The 16,794-nt window shown below is 42.5% G+C and overlaps 1 protein-coding gene across 1 annotated transcript in view; it reads left to right on the top strand.

Annotated features, from left to right (window-relative positions):
* LOC310765067 (BEN domain-containing protein 5-like) overlaps positions 1–16,794 on the top strand; it is a gene marked incomplete at its 5' end in the record, with an annotated part of 723,703 nt that overhangs the window by 652,941 nt on the left and 53,968 nt on the right. Inside the window, one exon of the mRNA XM_083619593.1 lies at positions 12,933–13,095. Within this exon, the coding sequence (XP_083475719.1) occupies positions 12,933–13,095 (163 nt within the window). The remainder of the gene's footprint in view (positions 1–12,932; positions 13,096–16,794) is intronic.

The following is a 16,794-nucleotide window of genomic DNA, read 5'->3' on the forward strand; positions in this document are numbered from 1 at the left end:
GTACTGTATAGAAACTGTTTGCATCTCATGGTTTCACTTAATAAAAATTGGCCAAAAAAAAAAAGAAAAAACTTTGCAATGCAGAGCTGATAAACAAACTAAGGTAAGACATGCACTTGGATTTGGTGACAGTGCTTGAGTATCTATCTGCAGAAAGTGTAGGCCAAGGGTCAAAAGTGTCAAGCCCACTTTTGAGGTCAAGATCTTCAGTATGTTACTAATAGCTTAAGGTCCTGCTGCTGAGAAATGCTTTCACTACAGTGGTAAGGTTGCCATAAGGCCCACTGGGATAGATTTTCCATGAATTCTGGATCATTACCCGGCCCAAATTCCAATTCCATTTTTCTAAGCCTCTAGGAAATATAAGGCAAAAGATGCAACCAGCATTATGCCCTGCCATGTAGTGCTCCCACCTTTTATTCAATGCAGGAAGTTGTGTCCGTGATTGACATTACTGGCTTAAAATGCAGCTAGGTCATTTTTCTTCTCAGTTAGTATCAAAACTGGGGTTTTTGGGGTGGGTAGGGATGTGTGCACATTAAAGCCGTAATTTAATTGTCCAGGGATCAAACCTCTTTGATTCTTTTGATGGCCTACCTTGAGTCAGAATCTTAGAAAATGATGGAGGAATCCAGGATTCTAGCATAGTTTTGACTGGGAAGCAGTGTGCAGTCCCAAACACACAAAAAAAGCATCTTGGTCTTTTTAGGGGTCCAAATACCGTATTTTTCCCTCTATAACACGCAGATTTTTTCTCCTAAAAAGGAAGGGGAAATGTCTGTGCGTGTTATTGAGCGAATGTGTGGTCCCTGGAGCCAAATGGCAAAAAAAATCAGGCAAAAATCAAATCGCGCATCTCGGAGAAGGGAAACCTGAAAAGAGGAAGTGGCTGCTTTCCTGCATTCTGCCTCAGGGTCTTACTGCCCACCCTCCTCTGTTTCCTTGCTGTGTTTGCTCAAACGGAACAAAGAGCAGGGAAAGCCCCTCCCCTCCAGGCAAGCAGAGGGGAAAGCAGAGTGTCGTCTCTGTGCTCCGGTGCTGCTGAAAACATGCAGGAGGGAGAGAGAGAGAGAGAGAGAGAGAGAGAGAGAGAGAGAGAGAGCTGGCTGGCTTGGGTGGGTAGGTGAGGGAAAACTTTTGCCTTCCTTTCCTCCCTCCCTTTATACCCCTCTCCTGCATTCTTAGCCAGCTGCTTCTCTGCACACCCCTCTCGTGCTCCTTGTCCATTCTGTATTTTTCCTTCCTTCCCCACTTAAAATGTGGTTAAAAAGCATGGATCCACATGGATCCTCAGGATCTTTGCATTGGGTCACCCCAAATTCACCATCAGATCACATAGCATGTCCATGGCTACAGCCTGCCCCCCAAAAATCACACACGCACTGTTGCCTGGGGCTGCAATGGTGCAAAAATGTGGTTAAAAAGCATGGATCCTCAGGATCTTTGCATTGGGTCACCCCAAATTCACCATCAGAGCACATAGCATGTCCATGGCTACAGCCTGCCCCCCCAAATCACGCACCCACTGTTGCCTGGGGCTGCAATGGTGCAAAAACGTGGTTACAAAACATGGATCCTCAGGATCTTTGCATTGGGTCACCCCAAATTCACCATCAGAGCACATAGCATGTCCATGGCTACAGCCTGCCCCCCCCCCAAAATCACACACCCACTGTTGCCTGGGGCTGCAATGGTGCAAAAACGTGGTTACAAAGCATGGATCCACAAGGATTCTCAGGATTTTTGCATTGGGTCACCCCAAATTCACCATCAGATCACATGTCTGTGGCCACAGCATGAAGCACAAAAATGATACATCCACTGTTTCATTCAGAATGTTTTTTCCCTTGTTTTCCTCCTCTAAAAACGATGTGCGTGTTATGGTCAGGTGCGTGTTATCGAGCGAAAAATACGGTAGATGTGAAGTCAGTAGAGTGATTGCAATTAGCGTGTCTGGTTTTAAACAGCACCTACGGTGCCTTTGGGGGTAGAAGCAAGATGGTGCCATTGAGGGTGGGAGTTTGAACAATGGACACATAAATAACGATGTATCGTGGGGTAAATAGCAGCTCTAGAGAGGGAGGTTTTCATCGTGAACTTAGCCCAAGGGAGATGGTGGGTTTTACAAAAAGGCCACCCGTGTTCTGCAGTTCTAATGCTGTGGTTTCATATTTACTTGTAAAGCTGCCAGTCTGTGTGACCAATATTGCATTAACAAGATTGCTATATTTTATCCTTGTGGAAATTTACCAAATTATGTGCATATGACTGAATGTGATCAAATCAGTGCAGGCAAACATATTGTCTTATATGACAAAGATAAAACAGGCTTGCAGATTGTGCATGGAAATAATGAACTAGGCTACAAATGAAAAAAATGGAAAAAATGCAAGTTTTTAAAAACTTGAACAAATGGAGTGGGAGCCAGACATTTTCCTTGCCTAGATCACCATTTGGTTCAGGACTAGCTGGAACAACTTACTTGACCCTTTAAGACTGTTATTATATGCCAGGCTTGAATTGTTAAACTGCTGCTACTATGTATCTTCTCATATTGGATAAAATACAAACTAAATTAATTCTATTTTGGAAGGAAGGGTGCATATCCTTGTCATTTGGTAGTGATGGTTGTTGTTGTTGTTTATAGAGGAAGAGAAGCCTTTTAGGAAGGGAGAAAGTAGGTGCCAACAATCAAATAAACATTGTTTGCCTCCTGCTCCAGGTCACTTCCAGAGGCAACTGGCAGGTTTCAGCACATGCTGGCAGCCAGCATATTTGAGATTATTCTGGGAGCTGCTGGCTCACAGCTTCTCACACTGACTCAGCAGTTTTGGTGTGTGACCTTGTACAGGGAGGAATTCACTTGGAGCAAGACTCAAATGCCAGTTATCGCTGGACAAAATAGCAGGCCCCAAACTAATAGCCTCACTGTCTTGTTGATCCACATGTTTAAACTGGCACCTCACATTTCTTCTGTTGTACTTGGATGTGTTTTTTTTAAAAAAAGAAATCTTGTTTAAAAATAAAGATCTGCAAATGTTTAACCAGAGGGATGCAAGATCCGTGATGTGCTTTATTATGCATACCCCTTCTCCACCTGGTACTACTGGTGGCCGTTACTGTTCTCTATTGCTGACAGGCTACTATAATTTGGATGACATGAGCTAATCTTTGGGCACTTCCCAACCTGTAACAGGGATGCCCCTGTTGCATATCTCTGCCTTAGTGTCAGAAACCCTTGTCATGTTGAGGTCTGTACAATCCTGTGACCGTCCCACATGGTTGCAAAACTCTCAACTCTTTCTAAATAAACAAGCCCTAGTAGTGTCTTGAGCTATAGTAGTAAGAACAGCAGGGAATACAGTTGGCCAGGCTACCAGGATTTCTTTGTTAAGAGATATGTGCAGATATGACACTCTCGATATAAGCCTTTGTGGGTGTGAGGAACAAAGCGGTGACAATTAGAAAGCTGTGTATATAAATACACAGCAGGCACCGAACGCTCCAGAAGGACAGAAAACTGCACAGTAAACGTTATCATGCCCATGTTTGAGAAGTGTGGGAATGGGCCACTGTTGTAGCTAATTATTTTTCTGAAGCTTCAGGAGGTCTCATTTACATTGTATGCTACAGCAGACATTTGTAAGGATTAGAATACTTCCCTAGAATTGCTTCAAGTGAAAGCTGGCGGCTGCATGAAGTGTTGTCTGTAATTGACTAGCTTCATGTCTTCACACAGCATCAAGACAATGTTCCATTATGTTATCCATTGACAGTATCATTGAAAAGATTACTCTCCTTAAAGTATCTGTCAAGCTTGATTGATTTACAAGGGACAAAAGCACCGAGAGGACTTGAAATGCAGGTCCTTCTTTTCTCTCACACCACCGTTTAGCATACATAATGGATCCCCTTTGATGTCAAAAGCTCATATTCCATTAATAATGAACAGGCTTTTTGAATGCAGGCTCCTTGTACAGAGTCCCACACTAATAACCTGTTTGCTGCAAAATGGGAATCACTGGCAAAGCAATCATTTGTCTGGATTTTACATGCTATCTGTGAGTCTACACTCAAAGGGATTTCTTTCAGCACTCTGCATGACTGAAGCTCAGGCAAATCCTGGTCTTCCGCTTCAAAAACAACATCCTGAAGATGGTCACTTGAATGGTTTACTTTAATTAGGCTGGGAAAAATTAGCATTGCTATATTGTGGAGTGTATTTCATGCACAAGGAGCTTATTCCCATTGGTGAGTGATACTCTAAATATCTGGTTGTGCAAATGCTCCATCTACATGTTTGATATGGTGAGTCCCCAGATACAGCTATTGCTGCCTTGGGTAATTCTTATAAATAAAATGGGGCATTCTTCTATCAGTGGGAAAATGGCTGTTCTGTCTAGGGATGTGCTTGGTCAGAAGCTATTCCCTCCAAACAGCTGGGTCTCCAGGGAAGTTTTAGAACAACTTTGTAAATCCCTGAACTGTTCTTTTGCTAATTTCATCTGCTATTTTTTTCTACCACAAGCTAAGTCTGATGAATTCAGGATCCATCCTACATAAGAACACATAATCCCCTTTCCAAAGCCATCCAGGTTAGTGATCATCATTACATCCTTTAGATTCTCTATCTCAAGATCACCCCGGGCGTTTTTGTGAGGGGGACCATAGTAGCAGTCAATTAAATGAAGGACAAAACAAATGATGACATATGACGTGTTTGCTAATTTGGACATAGCCTTACTTTCTTTATAACCAGAATGGTTCTCATCCATTCTATCTGAGGGAGGAATTTGAAACTCAAAGTTTTACCTGCAAACATTTTTCAGTAAATGATCATACCTTACTTATTTATATTTTCATGGACAAAAGTTAAAAGTCACTAGTACAAAGGCTGAGTCACCAGATTTTATGAGTATCTGCTGATTTAATTACCAATGCATCTGATGTCATTCATAATATAAAGCTAAAGCTGGATTTGGAGTGTGCTGCTTTGCTAGGCATCACTTATTTTACTTAGCAGATTAGTCATCAAAAGCAGCTGAGCATTTCAAGAAGCCATTAGAGCTTCGGGATGACTAATTGTGCTCTTTGCAATGGGATCAGAGAAGCCTATTTGCTCTTCTTTTTCCAGGAAAAGGAAATGGACAAAGTCAGTCAGAGAGGGCTTCATTCCCCATCCATCCACCCACCTCAGGTGGATGCTAGGTCTAGCTGTAATCATTGAGATGTCTTGATTAGGCCCCATATTGTTGACCCCTTCCTTTTACTCTTTTCACCCAAAGTGGGCCAAGTGTTGACTCCTGCAGTTTTTCAACCAAGTTCAGATGACAGAAGCAGTTAGTCAACAACCAGCTCCTGGGCATCGTTCCTTCTGCCGAAGGTAGCAATCTTAAAGGGACAGGTTGGGCAGAGCAGAACTGTGCCAAAGGCATTTTCTCACCTTCCTTTTGTCCAGGTTGTTGTTGTTTAGTCGTTTAGACGTGTCCGACTCTTCATGACCCCATGGACCAGAGCATGCCAGGCACTCCTGTCTTCCACTGCCTCCTGCAGTTTGGTCAAACTCATGTCCGTAGCTTCGAGAACACTGTCCAACCATCTTGTTCTCTGTTGTCCCCTTCTCCTTGTGCCCTCAATCTTTCCCAACATCAGGGTCTTTTCCAGGGAGTCTTCTCTTCTCATGAGGTGCCCAAAGTATTGGAGCCTCAGCTTCATGATCTGTCCTTCCAGTGAGCACTCAGGGCTGATTTCCTTAAGAATGGATAGGTTTGATCTTCTTGCAGTCCATGGGACTCTCAAGAGTCTCCTCCAGCACCATAATTCAAAAGCATCAATTTTTCGGCGGTCAGCCTTCTTTATGGTCCAGCTCTCACTTCCATACTTCCATACATCACTACTGGTAGTCCAGGTTAGCTGACTGGTACTTTCTCAGAATCGTGCTGCCTAGAGCTGCTACTGCCCAGTCATGGATCTTGGATAGACACTCTCCCAAATGTCTTCTCTTTGCCTATTGTGCTGCATTCCTTGCAATTCTGCATGAAAACCATGCAGAATAAAACTTTGCAAAGGCTTGAAAGACTTTGACATAGTTGATCTGTTGGGAAACTATTTCTGGCTACTTACATTAATCCTCTGAATCCCTAACAGTTATGGACACATTATTTCTGAGAAAATGTCACTCGGTTTGAAATACCACCACTTTCTAATCTAGGTATTTACATAATTTCTTATCAGAAATCCCTAGCATATGTAAGCAGGGCTGGGAAAGGTCCATATCTGAAATTCGAGAGAGCCACTGCCCACCAGTACTGTATAATAAACAGTGCTGAGTTAGATGCATAAGTCAGTTAAGTCTGCCTCAGTATATGACAACTTCCCATACTCCTACCTAAATTTCAGAGAATTGCCATGTCTTCAAATTAGCCATGGAATTAGCCCAAAGCAATCTCTGTAATTGATTTCAATGGGAGAGAAAGTTAAGTACATAATTAAATATCCCTCCTTTGAAATAATGGGACTTAAGCTCTTTGAATCCATTCATCCTTATTCAGAGATACAGATTCTCAAACTGACCACTGGGTCTTCATGTGGAAGAAGGAGTATAAAATTATTTATGTTTCAGTTAAGCCTTGCTTGAGCAGCAAGGTCTTCTCAAGCACTGTATTCCTGTACCCTGACTTGCTCTTTGGCCCCAAATAATCCTTTAGTCTTGAATACTGGTTTTCCTGGAGTTCATGGCTCCTCTCAGTGTACTGGCTCTGACCCTGACACTGCCATAGCAAATTTGATAGCGACACTTAAAATTGAGATAGCTGGCATTAAAACCAGCTACGTTTTCCTCCTCATCAGAAAACTGGATTCTGCTTGCATGTGAAATACGTAACAGATATATTTATTGCAGTAGCTCTGCAATAGAAACTCTCCTATTCCCTTTTTTTCTAAGAAGACAAATGGAACTATTATTTTATTTTTGTTCCTTTGGAATACATTTCTGTACATTGGACATGCCATAGGAATTTTGGTGTTCATTTTGGAGGCAAACAAAAAAATAGGATGGGAACTGTATGTGTTTTAAGACTGCAAATGCTGGTTGCTCAGGAACGAGGACCCTCTGGATATTCCTGGCTAAATGAAACCAATCTGTCACATGATGTTAAACCAATCTGCTCGTGTTAGCCACAGGGCCATCTTCAAATTAATTTATAGCCCCCAAAAATAGCAGAAAGGAAGAAATATCCACACAACTGTTTCTTGTTTTCTTCTTGCCACTTCTTGTCCACATCCATTGTTTTAAAGGCCCAGGGGGAAGAAATCCCATGTGCTTAGGGATGAAACCAATTTTCTAAGCAAACATACCAGTAAAAGTTACACTCATAAAAACCACCAGCAGGGACCTAGTTTTTGTTATATTTATATAGGAGGAGGTTTCTGGAGAACTTGGCAGTTCTACTGATACGAGAGGAATGATGAAAGTACTTTTGCCCCCAGAACTTGCAAGGCTTGACTATACAAAAGAGTTTGGGCTTGTTGTAGTAGTATTTTAGTTCTTCTCTAGCTCAGTAAACAAAAACAAAGCACCTCTTGAAAGGCACCTAACATGGAAAGTGTTATCTCAGTGCAAATATATGTATCCTATTGATCCTGATATCCAACTTCTTGCTTCTCACCCCCAAGGTAACAGGGACCTATAGAAAACTATGGTAAAATAATACTGGAATTGACCACCAAGATTATCACCTTCCAACCTGGAAACCAGTTCCATTTCCTGATGAATGACTGATGCAGAATATGTTGCTTCACTCAGTGCAAACACAGCATTAATCGTGTGGTGATGTAGCACCCACCTATAATCTCTTTTTGTGTATGTCTGGGTAGGAGGCATTGGAAGAGATGAAAAGGGTATTGCAATGGGGTCTGAGGCCTTTCTGACCCATCTCTACTTCTATGTCTCAAAGTCCAAGGTCATCGATGTAGGTCTGGTTGTTAGATTTTACTCTTAATCAAATCTGATGCAGGAAACTAGATATTCTTATGGTGTGGCCATTTCAGGGTGTTCTGAGCTCTACTTTGCCTCCTTTAGAAGGCTTCTGCCACTTATCATGGCTGTTGGAAATGTGGCAAAACAGTAGCTTGACCTACCTGAGTTTTTCATCTCATATGGGTCTCCATTCTCCAGCTACACTGTATGGAATGTGAATGAGACTCCTTCTTTCATCAGAAGATGATGTGAGATTGCATGTGGTGAGTTTTGCCTATGATCCATTGGGCAATTAGATCTGTGTGCCTGCAGCTTTTATTGGTGTTTGTTTGTACCTCGAGCCTGAAATGAAAATCCTCTCTTAAAATTAGCTCTCCTACATGTTCCTGCACATATGATTCAGAGCCATCTACTTAAAAGACTCCATACAAAAGAAAAGAGTAATGGAAATTCATAGGTTTAACTGTTGCTTGCCTGCATTGGTAAGGAGCTGATAGGATGTATAACAGGTTTAATTTTCCCCAATCCTCTATTTTCTGTTCTGCTTAGGGAACATATAAATGTAGTGAACTATAGATGGAAATGGTGTATATTGGCTTCTACCCTTAGATTTTCTTGCTATATCTTTGAGGTGTTTTTGTTTGTGCATAATCCTAATGGTCAGGGGTCCCTTTACCTTTAATCCTTCATAACATGAGAATAGTTTCGCCCATGTCTGTTAAATACAACTGGCAAAGTCCCTCAAAGCAGGAGTCAAACCCATTTTCAGCCCATGGACCACTTTCCATCATGGGCAACCTTCCCAGGCTGGGTAACAGTACTGGACAGAGCAATATATGTTGCTCTTTTAAGAGGAGGCTACACTCCAGTCATACAGCAGCCTCCACATGCAACTCTCTATCCAGGCAAGCACTTCAGTGATACATTCCACCACAGCAAAGACACTTAAGGAGGGCACAGAATAGATCCAGTAGGGTGTGTGGCCTGGTGAGAGTCCTGAAGGCCGAATAGAGAGACCTGGAGGGTTGCATGCAGCCTGCAGTCTTGGTCACTTGCAAGATTAAAGGGCATTCAAAATTCTTACGCTCCTCCCACAGTTGCCAGCATAAATCAGACAGACACTTAAGGCTTTGAGAGGATTGTTTCATGACTACACCATGAGCTTTTGCCCTGGGCTCAGGCTCTGACCTACATGGGGAGGAGCCAGCCAATTTAGAGGGGAGGGCAGGGGACTACTGGCTAGGATTGCAGAGGGTTTAGATTGAGATACAAGCCCTAACCCTGAGATTGAGCCCAAACCTCTCAGCCATGAACAGGGACCCCAGAGACTGCAACCTGTGAGCCTGATGTTCCTAAGGGAACATCTACCCACCTGGGGCCCCAAGTTCTCCATTGCTAGTTCACAAGGGCAGGCTATGTACCAGGGAAAACTAATGGAGAAGAGATAGAATGCTATGTTCTGGGCCAGGAGACAAGCTCTTTCAGCTCATCCATTTCCAAGACAGAGCCTGAGAGGAGTAGTCTGAACTGAGAAGTAAGAAAGGTCTCATTTGGATTTTTAGGCCTTGTTGGAGCAAGTGTGCAATTGTCTTGCTTGGAGCTCTCCAAGGTCCTGCAACTCAGGTTTTAAACTAAGCTGTGTTCTGTCAAGCAATCTGACTACAGTTCGAACTATTTTTTTATTTCCAACATGTATAACTTTGTTTCCTATACCCATGTCTGATTGTCTATAGTGTAGCAGTTCCCTTTACCTGCCTTTGCTATTCTGCAATTTTCACTTACTTGTTCTGTACTGGAGTTACTCCCCACCCCCGACTTAATTTCCCTCCTTTCTCACTCTAACTGAAGCCACTTCAATTTATTTCTATCTTCCTTGGTCTTGCCCTTTTCCCTCTTCCCGTGTCTGTTCTCCACCATTAATAAATTTCCTGGGACCTCTATCCAAACACTCCCACACCTTGCCTTTTATGCAGCCACCCTGGGTATCTGATTAATGTTCTGCAGCTGCTGACCTCCAGCTGTCCCTCCCCTGGCTCACCTGTGTTTTCATTTGAGTGAGCCAGGATAGGAATGTTGTGGGAGGCAGCTGAAGCTCCTGTGTCCTCCTGACACCAGGATGTGTTTTGTGTGTGTGTGGCTGCTGCTGGTAGTCGTATCAAACTAGGATGATAGGAGAGAATTTTCTGTTGAAGATAAAATGTGGAGCTTCTCATATGACATTGCAGCCATTTCATTACAGAAGTATTACTTAGGGCAGTGGTGAGGAACATCCAGATTACAATGGAACTACAACATCCATCATCCCTGACAATTGACAATGCTGGCTAAAACTAATGGGAGTTGGAATCCAACATCATCTTGGAAGACCACAGTTTTTCCTATCCCTGGCTTAGGACAAAAGTATTTGCCACATTATTTTTGAGATTTCATCTGCAATCTTAAGGACTAAGAACTTGCCTTTTATAGATAAGTAGTCTCAGGAGACTATGGATTTGCATCTCTACTTTAAGGAAGCACTACTCCATGCCAAATTTGTGATAATTTCACAGTTATATCTGTACGTAGACATTCTTCTATCTGCATTCCTTCCTTGTGGACATTTTAAGAGCATAAATGCATATGATGCATCGACTTTGGACTTGGATATGTCCAAGGCTTGGATTTCCAAATGGTGAGTTTCACCATTAGTAGTCACAGAAGGTAGAAGATGTGGCGACTCTACTGATTCCAGCCATACATGGCCAGCGGAGCAAACCTGCAGTTGCTATTGCTGCAGTGAATGTGATATGCGGCCCATTGCCAGTTCTAACCAGTGGTTGACACAGCAGGACTTCCAATGCTGAACTTCGGGTTCATACGGGTGCAGGTAGTTGCTCTGAGAGTCTGATCCAAAACCATTTTCTGCTTTAAAGGTTAATAATCAGTCCATTAAATTGGGCCTGAAAACAGATTGTCACCAGATAAGTATAATGTGATCTGAATGCCTAGCTGCTACAGTTAAGGCATTGAAGGACTGCCATGTGTACCTCATAAGTTGCTAGTGAAAACCTTTCTAAAATGAAGCCTTCTTCTCCAATAGTTCCTATTTCTGCTCCTTCACCATTTCTACAGCCCTGTCCTACTTTTCTCTTCTTTAAGGTTCCACTTGTCAACCCTTCTTTCATAATAAGATGGTCCACTCTGCTGCTACAGAGACTGAAAATCAGTACTTTGGATCTCATTAGAGAGGATGCATTGGAGTACTGCTTGGCACAAAACAGTGGGAATGTTACTATCATAAAGCATTAGTGAAACAGCTAAAGCTTCCTACATTTAATGCTAATAGGAAACTGGGTTCCATCTACTTCTAATTAGCCGCAAGACTTGCCTTTTTATAACATGAGAAGCTTTAAAACATATCAAATGCTGATAGAGCAGCAGGTATTTTTTGAACTGCAGTCTCCCTGTATACCTCATTTATCATGAGTTGCCATGAATTCCTACGTATCTGTTAGCTCTCAAGTCCTAGTTACAAGGAGCTAAGGAAATCAAGCAGCGGGATGTGTGTGTGTGTGTGTGTGTGTGTGTGTGTGTGTTTAAAAAATCATTTTTATACTCTCATTTTCTCAGGTACTGGTTCCTGGCAGTCCTGGTATTGCATGGAGTGAATGAGCATATGTTCTAGGCTGACAAGACAGCTGGCTTCAGGGGCTTGTGGTGGGCATGGGAAGTCTTTTATTGCTTTGTCAGTAGCTCACCTGCAGTCTAGGCAAAGAGTTCGCTCCACCTAGTGGCTGTTACACTTTCATGGTAGGATACAAATTCATTCTGGATTTTGTGACAGAACACTGCATTGCCCAAGGTTGAGTGCAGAAAAGAAGCGTTAGATGTTGCACGCATTTGTTGACCAACAAAGAGACTTTGCTGCTGCAGTAAATTAAAATGGCTACTCAGTGGAAATAGTTCTAGCTGTAAAATAAGATGTTGTCCCACCCTGCAGAACACAGAGCACTGCATGAAAATAAGAGAGGGGTGGGGTGGGCAAGAAGATTCTGGCAGCACTGGGACAGGGATAAAAAAAATTATCTTTGCAATCTCTCAGGGTAGTGAAGCCCATCCAGAGAGCCAGAAGCGTAGGAACATCTACAGAAACATCCCCCCAGAGTTCCTTCTTTGCATAGAGAAAATAAAATTTATGTAAAATTTATATGGTGATGCTGAGTGTTAAAGCAGAAGTGAGATTTGAACTTGCAGTATCCCAGGATACAATTCAACCTTTTGACCAGTGTGGTGTGCTTGAACCTCCTGTCTACATAAAGGTACATTGGGGTGATGGGAGCTGAACATTCCAAGAACTATGGGAACACCTATATATGTGAATGTGTGAACAAAATTGTGTTTTGAATAGACTATGTTTGAATGAATTCTCTCTTTAGAACCAAACCTAACTAGATAAGATGACAGAGATCTCTGATTACATCTCCTGTTTCTTTAAAATTTAGGGAAGAGCAGATGTTTGGGGCAGGGGAGAGATTTAGATGTAAGTAGAGCCCTTCTGGATCAAACCAAAGGCCCATTTAGATCTGCATCCTGTTTTCACAGTAGCCAACCAAGCAAGGCAGGAGCCCACAATAATTTTCTCCCCAGCAACTGGTATCCAGAGGCAGACTGCATCATTCGGTTTGGATTGAGACTGAAGTGCTGGGGCAGAGGAACTTAACCCTTTCCTCAAGTGCTGAATTCTCAAGGCAAAGCTTCCGCCCTCTAATTGATATCTGCCATATTATGGGAAACTTACAAACAGCAGCTTCTTCATTCTACTGAGGTAGCATGCATATACATGAGAACAACTGGCACTGGTGTTCTCTTTAGATGCAGGAGTTTGGACTCAAATATGTGGTTTGCATGTGCATGTCTTTCAGTAGTATGGCCTCAGCCCTGCTCCAGCTGATTCCTCACCTTCTCTTTCTTACAGTCCAGCACCTCCTTCAACCGAGATGCTGTTAAGGCAGGGACAGGCCGTCGGTTCCTTGGCGGGCTACTTGATGACACCTCTTACTGCTACACCCTGGAAGTCTCCTTCTACAGTTACATAGTTGGAGGGACTACTTCTACAGTCCCGTACACAGAAGAAACGTGTATCCTTTGTGATGCTTTAGTTTTTGTTTTCGCTCTACCACGACCTGGGAATCTAAGGTAAGCAAAGACTTGGAATAACAGCAGCTCAAAAAAATACATTCTTTGCTCAAGCACACTGTTATATCATCTTTTCAAGGTTTCTCAGAAGTTTCTGTTAGGATATGGCTTGGATCCTGAAGTAATTTAGTATCAGAAAATTCATGGGAGGAACGTTTCCCATCCCCTCGTTCCCCTTCAGCATTTGTGTCACATTTGCCAAAGTATCTGGGAATAATGTGGGATGGGACACGAGGGAGCTGTTGGGTGAGAAGAGAACCAGGCTAAATTGGGTAGCTTTCTGCCTGATCTGGGGTGAACCCCCCATTTCCCCATCAGTCTTTTGTTCCCCATCACATGCTGTTCTGAGGGCCCTTCTATACTCTTGAGGTTTTATGAGGGGTGCAGGTGGCTGCAGGATGGAGGAGGCGATAGCAAGTTTTCCTTCCAAGAACTTCTTCAAGTAAAATAACCATAGAATCAAAGACTATGTCTATATACCTGTCTTCTCCCCCCTCTTTTAGGGCTGTATATTGTATAACCTCATTAATGTGCACCTTTTCTGTTTATTCATACTATTCTATAATATTCTAAAGGTTTGCCAGAAGTTTCTATTAGCTTTTATATCCAGTGGCAAGTGTTAAATTTGTTCTGTCGTCAACCTCTTCTGATTTCTGGTCTAAGCTGTCAAAAGCAATTTTAGCCCCTGTGAGAAAATGCCAGTCACTATTCAAAAAAGACTGTGCTGTCCTTGATTATGCATTCCCTCCGTGATTTACATCTCCCACTTCCTCAGCTCCCTGCTAAAAGTCATCCTTCCTTTTTATTTCCCTTTTTGGGGAATGGGGCTCTTTATATCTCTGCAGGATCAACTTGTCTTATGCAGATGGAGCTATATCACTCTTGCTTCATACATCATTGCCATCAGCCAGCCAGAGCAGAAAATAAGTTGTAGATAGCAGTGATTATCTTTGGTGATGAGGTACAGAAAAGCTGAGACTGCAGTTTGATTTCCATAAGCATGGCTGACCCTGCTGTGCTAAAAGTAGCACAAGCTGGTTTGAACAGGCAAACATGGAAAATGTTAGCATAACCTGTGTATTAATGTGGAAAATCTTACCCTGCTTGGATGTAACTTCCTCTCCTTCCTCCTTTGCTGATGTTAGATCTCTCAAAGAAGAGATGCCCTACCTTTCCCTGAATTCCATTGCACTCATTCCCTGCCACCTTCTGATGTTACATTTCACTTTCTGTGACCCTGGCCAAGAATGATTGTGGTTGGGAAGTTAGGAGGGCTAGCAAGCTTCTTGAAAATCATCACTGCAGAAGCTAAATTAATTGGCACAAGAATGATTAATTGAATACTATTTCATTATAATTGAATACTGTTTCATTATAAATTCCACGATCCTTTAGAGTGCCCAAGCTTGGATATAAAGAAATTTGTTGAAGATTATGTTGTGGAGCTATTGAGGCATGTTAGGAAAGCATAAAAAGCCAGCCTTATCATGGGAATGGGGATAAGAGTTCCTGTCTCAGCCAGGGATTGTACTCAAAACACCAGCTTTTTATCTAAGAAATCACTCTTGTCAAATCATCCTAATTTACCAGAGAGACTTGGTGATTGTGATTTCTAGTTAGCTGCATTTCTTAAGTAGAAGACAAAGCAGAGTTCTTTAATGTATTGTGCGGAGCACTGTTTTTCTAATTTATAAATGATCAAGCTTAAGAAGACAACACGTCAGCGCTGAAAATCACCCTCTTTAATGTCAAGATGTGTCCTGGTAACCGACGTATTTGCAGCTAAAATGAAACCATGCTAGTTAGGTTGCAGCAGCTCTTTATGGGCATGTTTGCAAATTGGTAATTAAATAACATGGTTGAGGTTTTTTTTAATGACCTTGGAGTTCATTAATGACTGCAGGGAAAACATTTTTTTCTACTGAACTGTGTTGAGATGAACCCTTCTGTAGCTAATTGTACTTTTTAAGAGGAGAATTTAAAAGTGTAATTTGATTATGTTAATTCAAACAATATGTTAATTTTATTTATATGGCCCACAGTGAAATCTGTGGATTGGATCCAGAACAAGTTGGTAGCACTTAGGTTCGATTGAAAGTAGTATGAAATATTAGTTACGACTAATGGATGTCCAATTAATTTCAATAGGACCTAAGCTGGTCAAACTTGGGCTGGATCCAACCCAATAGAATGTATTCTACTGAAGATGTTGGAAGAGGAAGAAGTAACCATTTCTGGTAGCAGTGAACAGGGATAGCCAATGTGTTACCCTCCATGTGTTGTTGGACTAGAATTCCCATCAGCCCCAGCATCTCCAATTATTAGGAATGATGGGAGTTGTAGTCCAGCAATATCTGGAAAGTACCACAGTGACTACACATGGGCTACAAATAGGACCACAACATTTATTAAGGCTGTGGTGTACATTTCTGCTTTTCACCATTGAGGCTGAAAATAGCTTTCCTCTGTCTGAAACTGTTTCAGCGTATTTTTTTTCCTATTTAGGGTTTTCCTCACTTTCTTAAGAGAGATCTATCAGTCAAAAGTCATGTAGTAAGTTTGATGACATCCAGGTGCAATGTAGCCAATCAGATTTGACTGTGTGATGACATCACTTAAAGGAAACAAAGCCAACTGATAGGGCTTGCTGCATTAGTTATGTGAATAATTCCAATCAGTTGTATCATTCATTGCCCTCACTCTGTATGGGCAAGCATTTTTACACTCCCTTTTATGTTGTCCTCTCAAAGTGCTAAAAGGGTAGTGTTATGTTTCCAAGGGGTTGCTCGAGAGCAAGCAGGCAAATATCTCCCTGCTTGGCTGTGAAGCCTTGTTTTGCTGCCAAAATAAACCTTATCTGTCCGGAGCCCCACTCTCCCGTGGCTGGCTCAATCGCTGGCAGAATCCGTGAGTGGGCGGTTCCTAAACTTTCCCCAGCAAAGCAGCCCAGTCTGCGCCTCCCCTCTCTGCGCGGATACTTTCTGCGCAAGGAGGGCGTGGGTAGCGGAGGACCCCTCTCCTCCCTGCTTTTCCCAGGCAAGGAGTCCTGGGACCGCCTCGCCACTTCCAACTCCTGCAGCTCCTGTCCACTGGAGGCCTGTTTACTCTCCTCCGTTGAAGAGGAGATGCTTCCCCCGATCCCTGGAGGCTCTCTATAATCCATTCGGCTTTTGCTCTCTCCCTCCTGAGCTGACGGCAGTTCCCTGACAGGTAGCTTTTGATGCTGCTGGAAATGTTGCAAAAATGCCTCACCTCTGATGCATGTGTAACCCTTGTGCCACCCATGTGATATGCTCATAAATTTCAATGGGGTTTCACTAGTGTCAGGGTGGAAGTTCAGGTTGGGGGTTTTGGGTGGGGGGGGGAGGAGGAGAGGAATCCGCATGCAAAACAGGAGCTGAAAATGTCTCCTATGCTTTACATTTCAATAAGAGCACAGAATAAATCAACTCTGTGCGCCCCCCCCCAGTTCACTTCTTTCAACTTCTTAGTTTGGTTATTTAAACAGAAATGGACAGTGGTTATGATTTATGGTGTTTGTTCAGAGAAACAAAAAAATTACAAGGAGAAAAGTGTTTAAATGGGAAACATATTTAAATGGGAGCACCACAATTTCTTTTCTTTTCCTTCTTTAAGCTTGT

This window comes from Podarcis filfolensis (genome assembly GCF_964270895.1).
Source record: "Podarcis filfolensis genome assembly, chromosome: 6".
Taxonomy (NCBI): Eukaryota; Metazoa; Chordata; class Lepidosauria; order Squamata; family Lacertidae; genus Podarcis; species Podarcis filfolensis.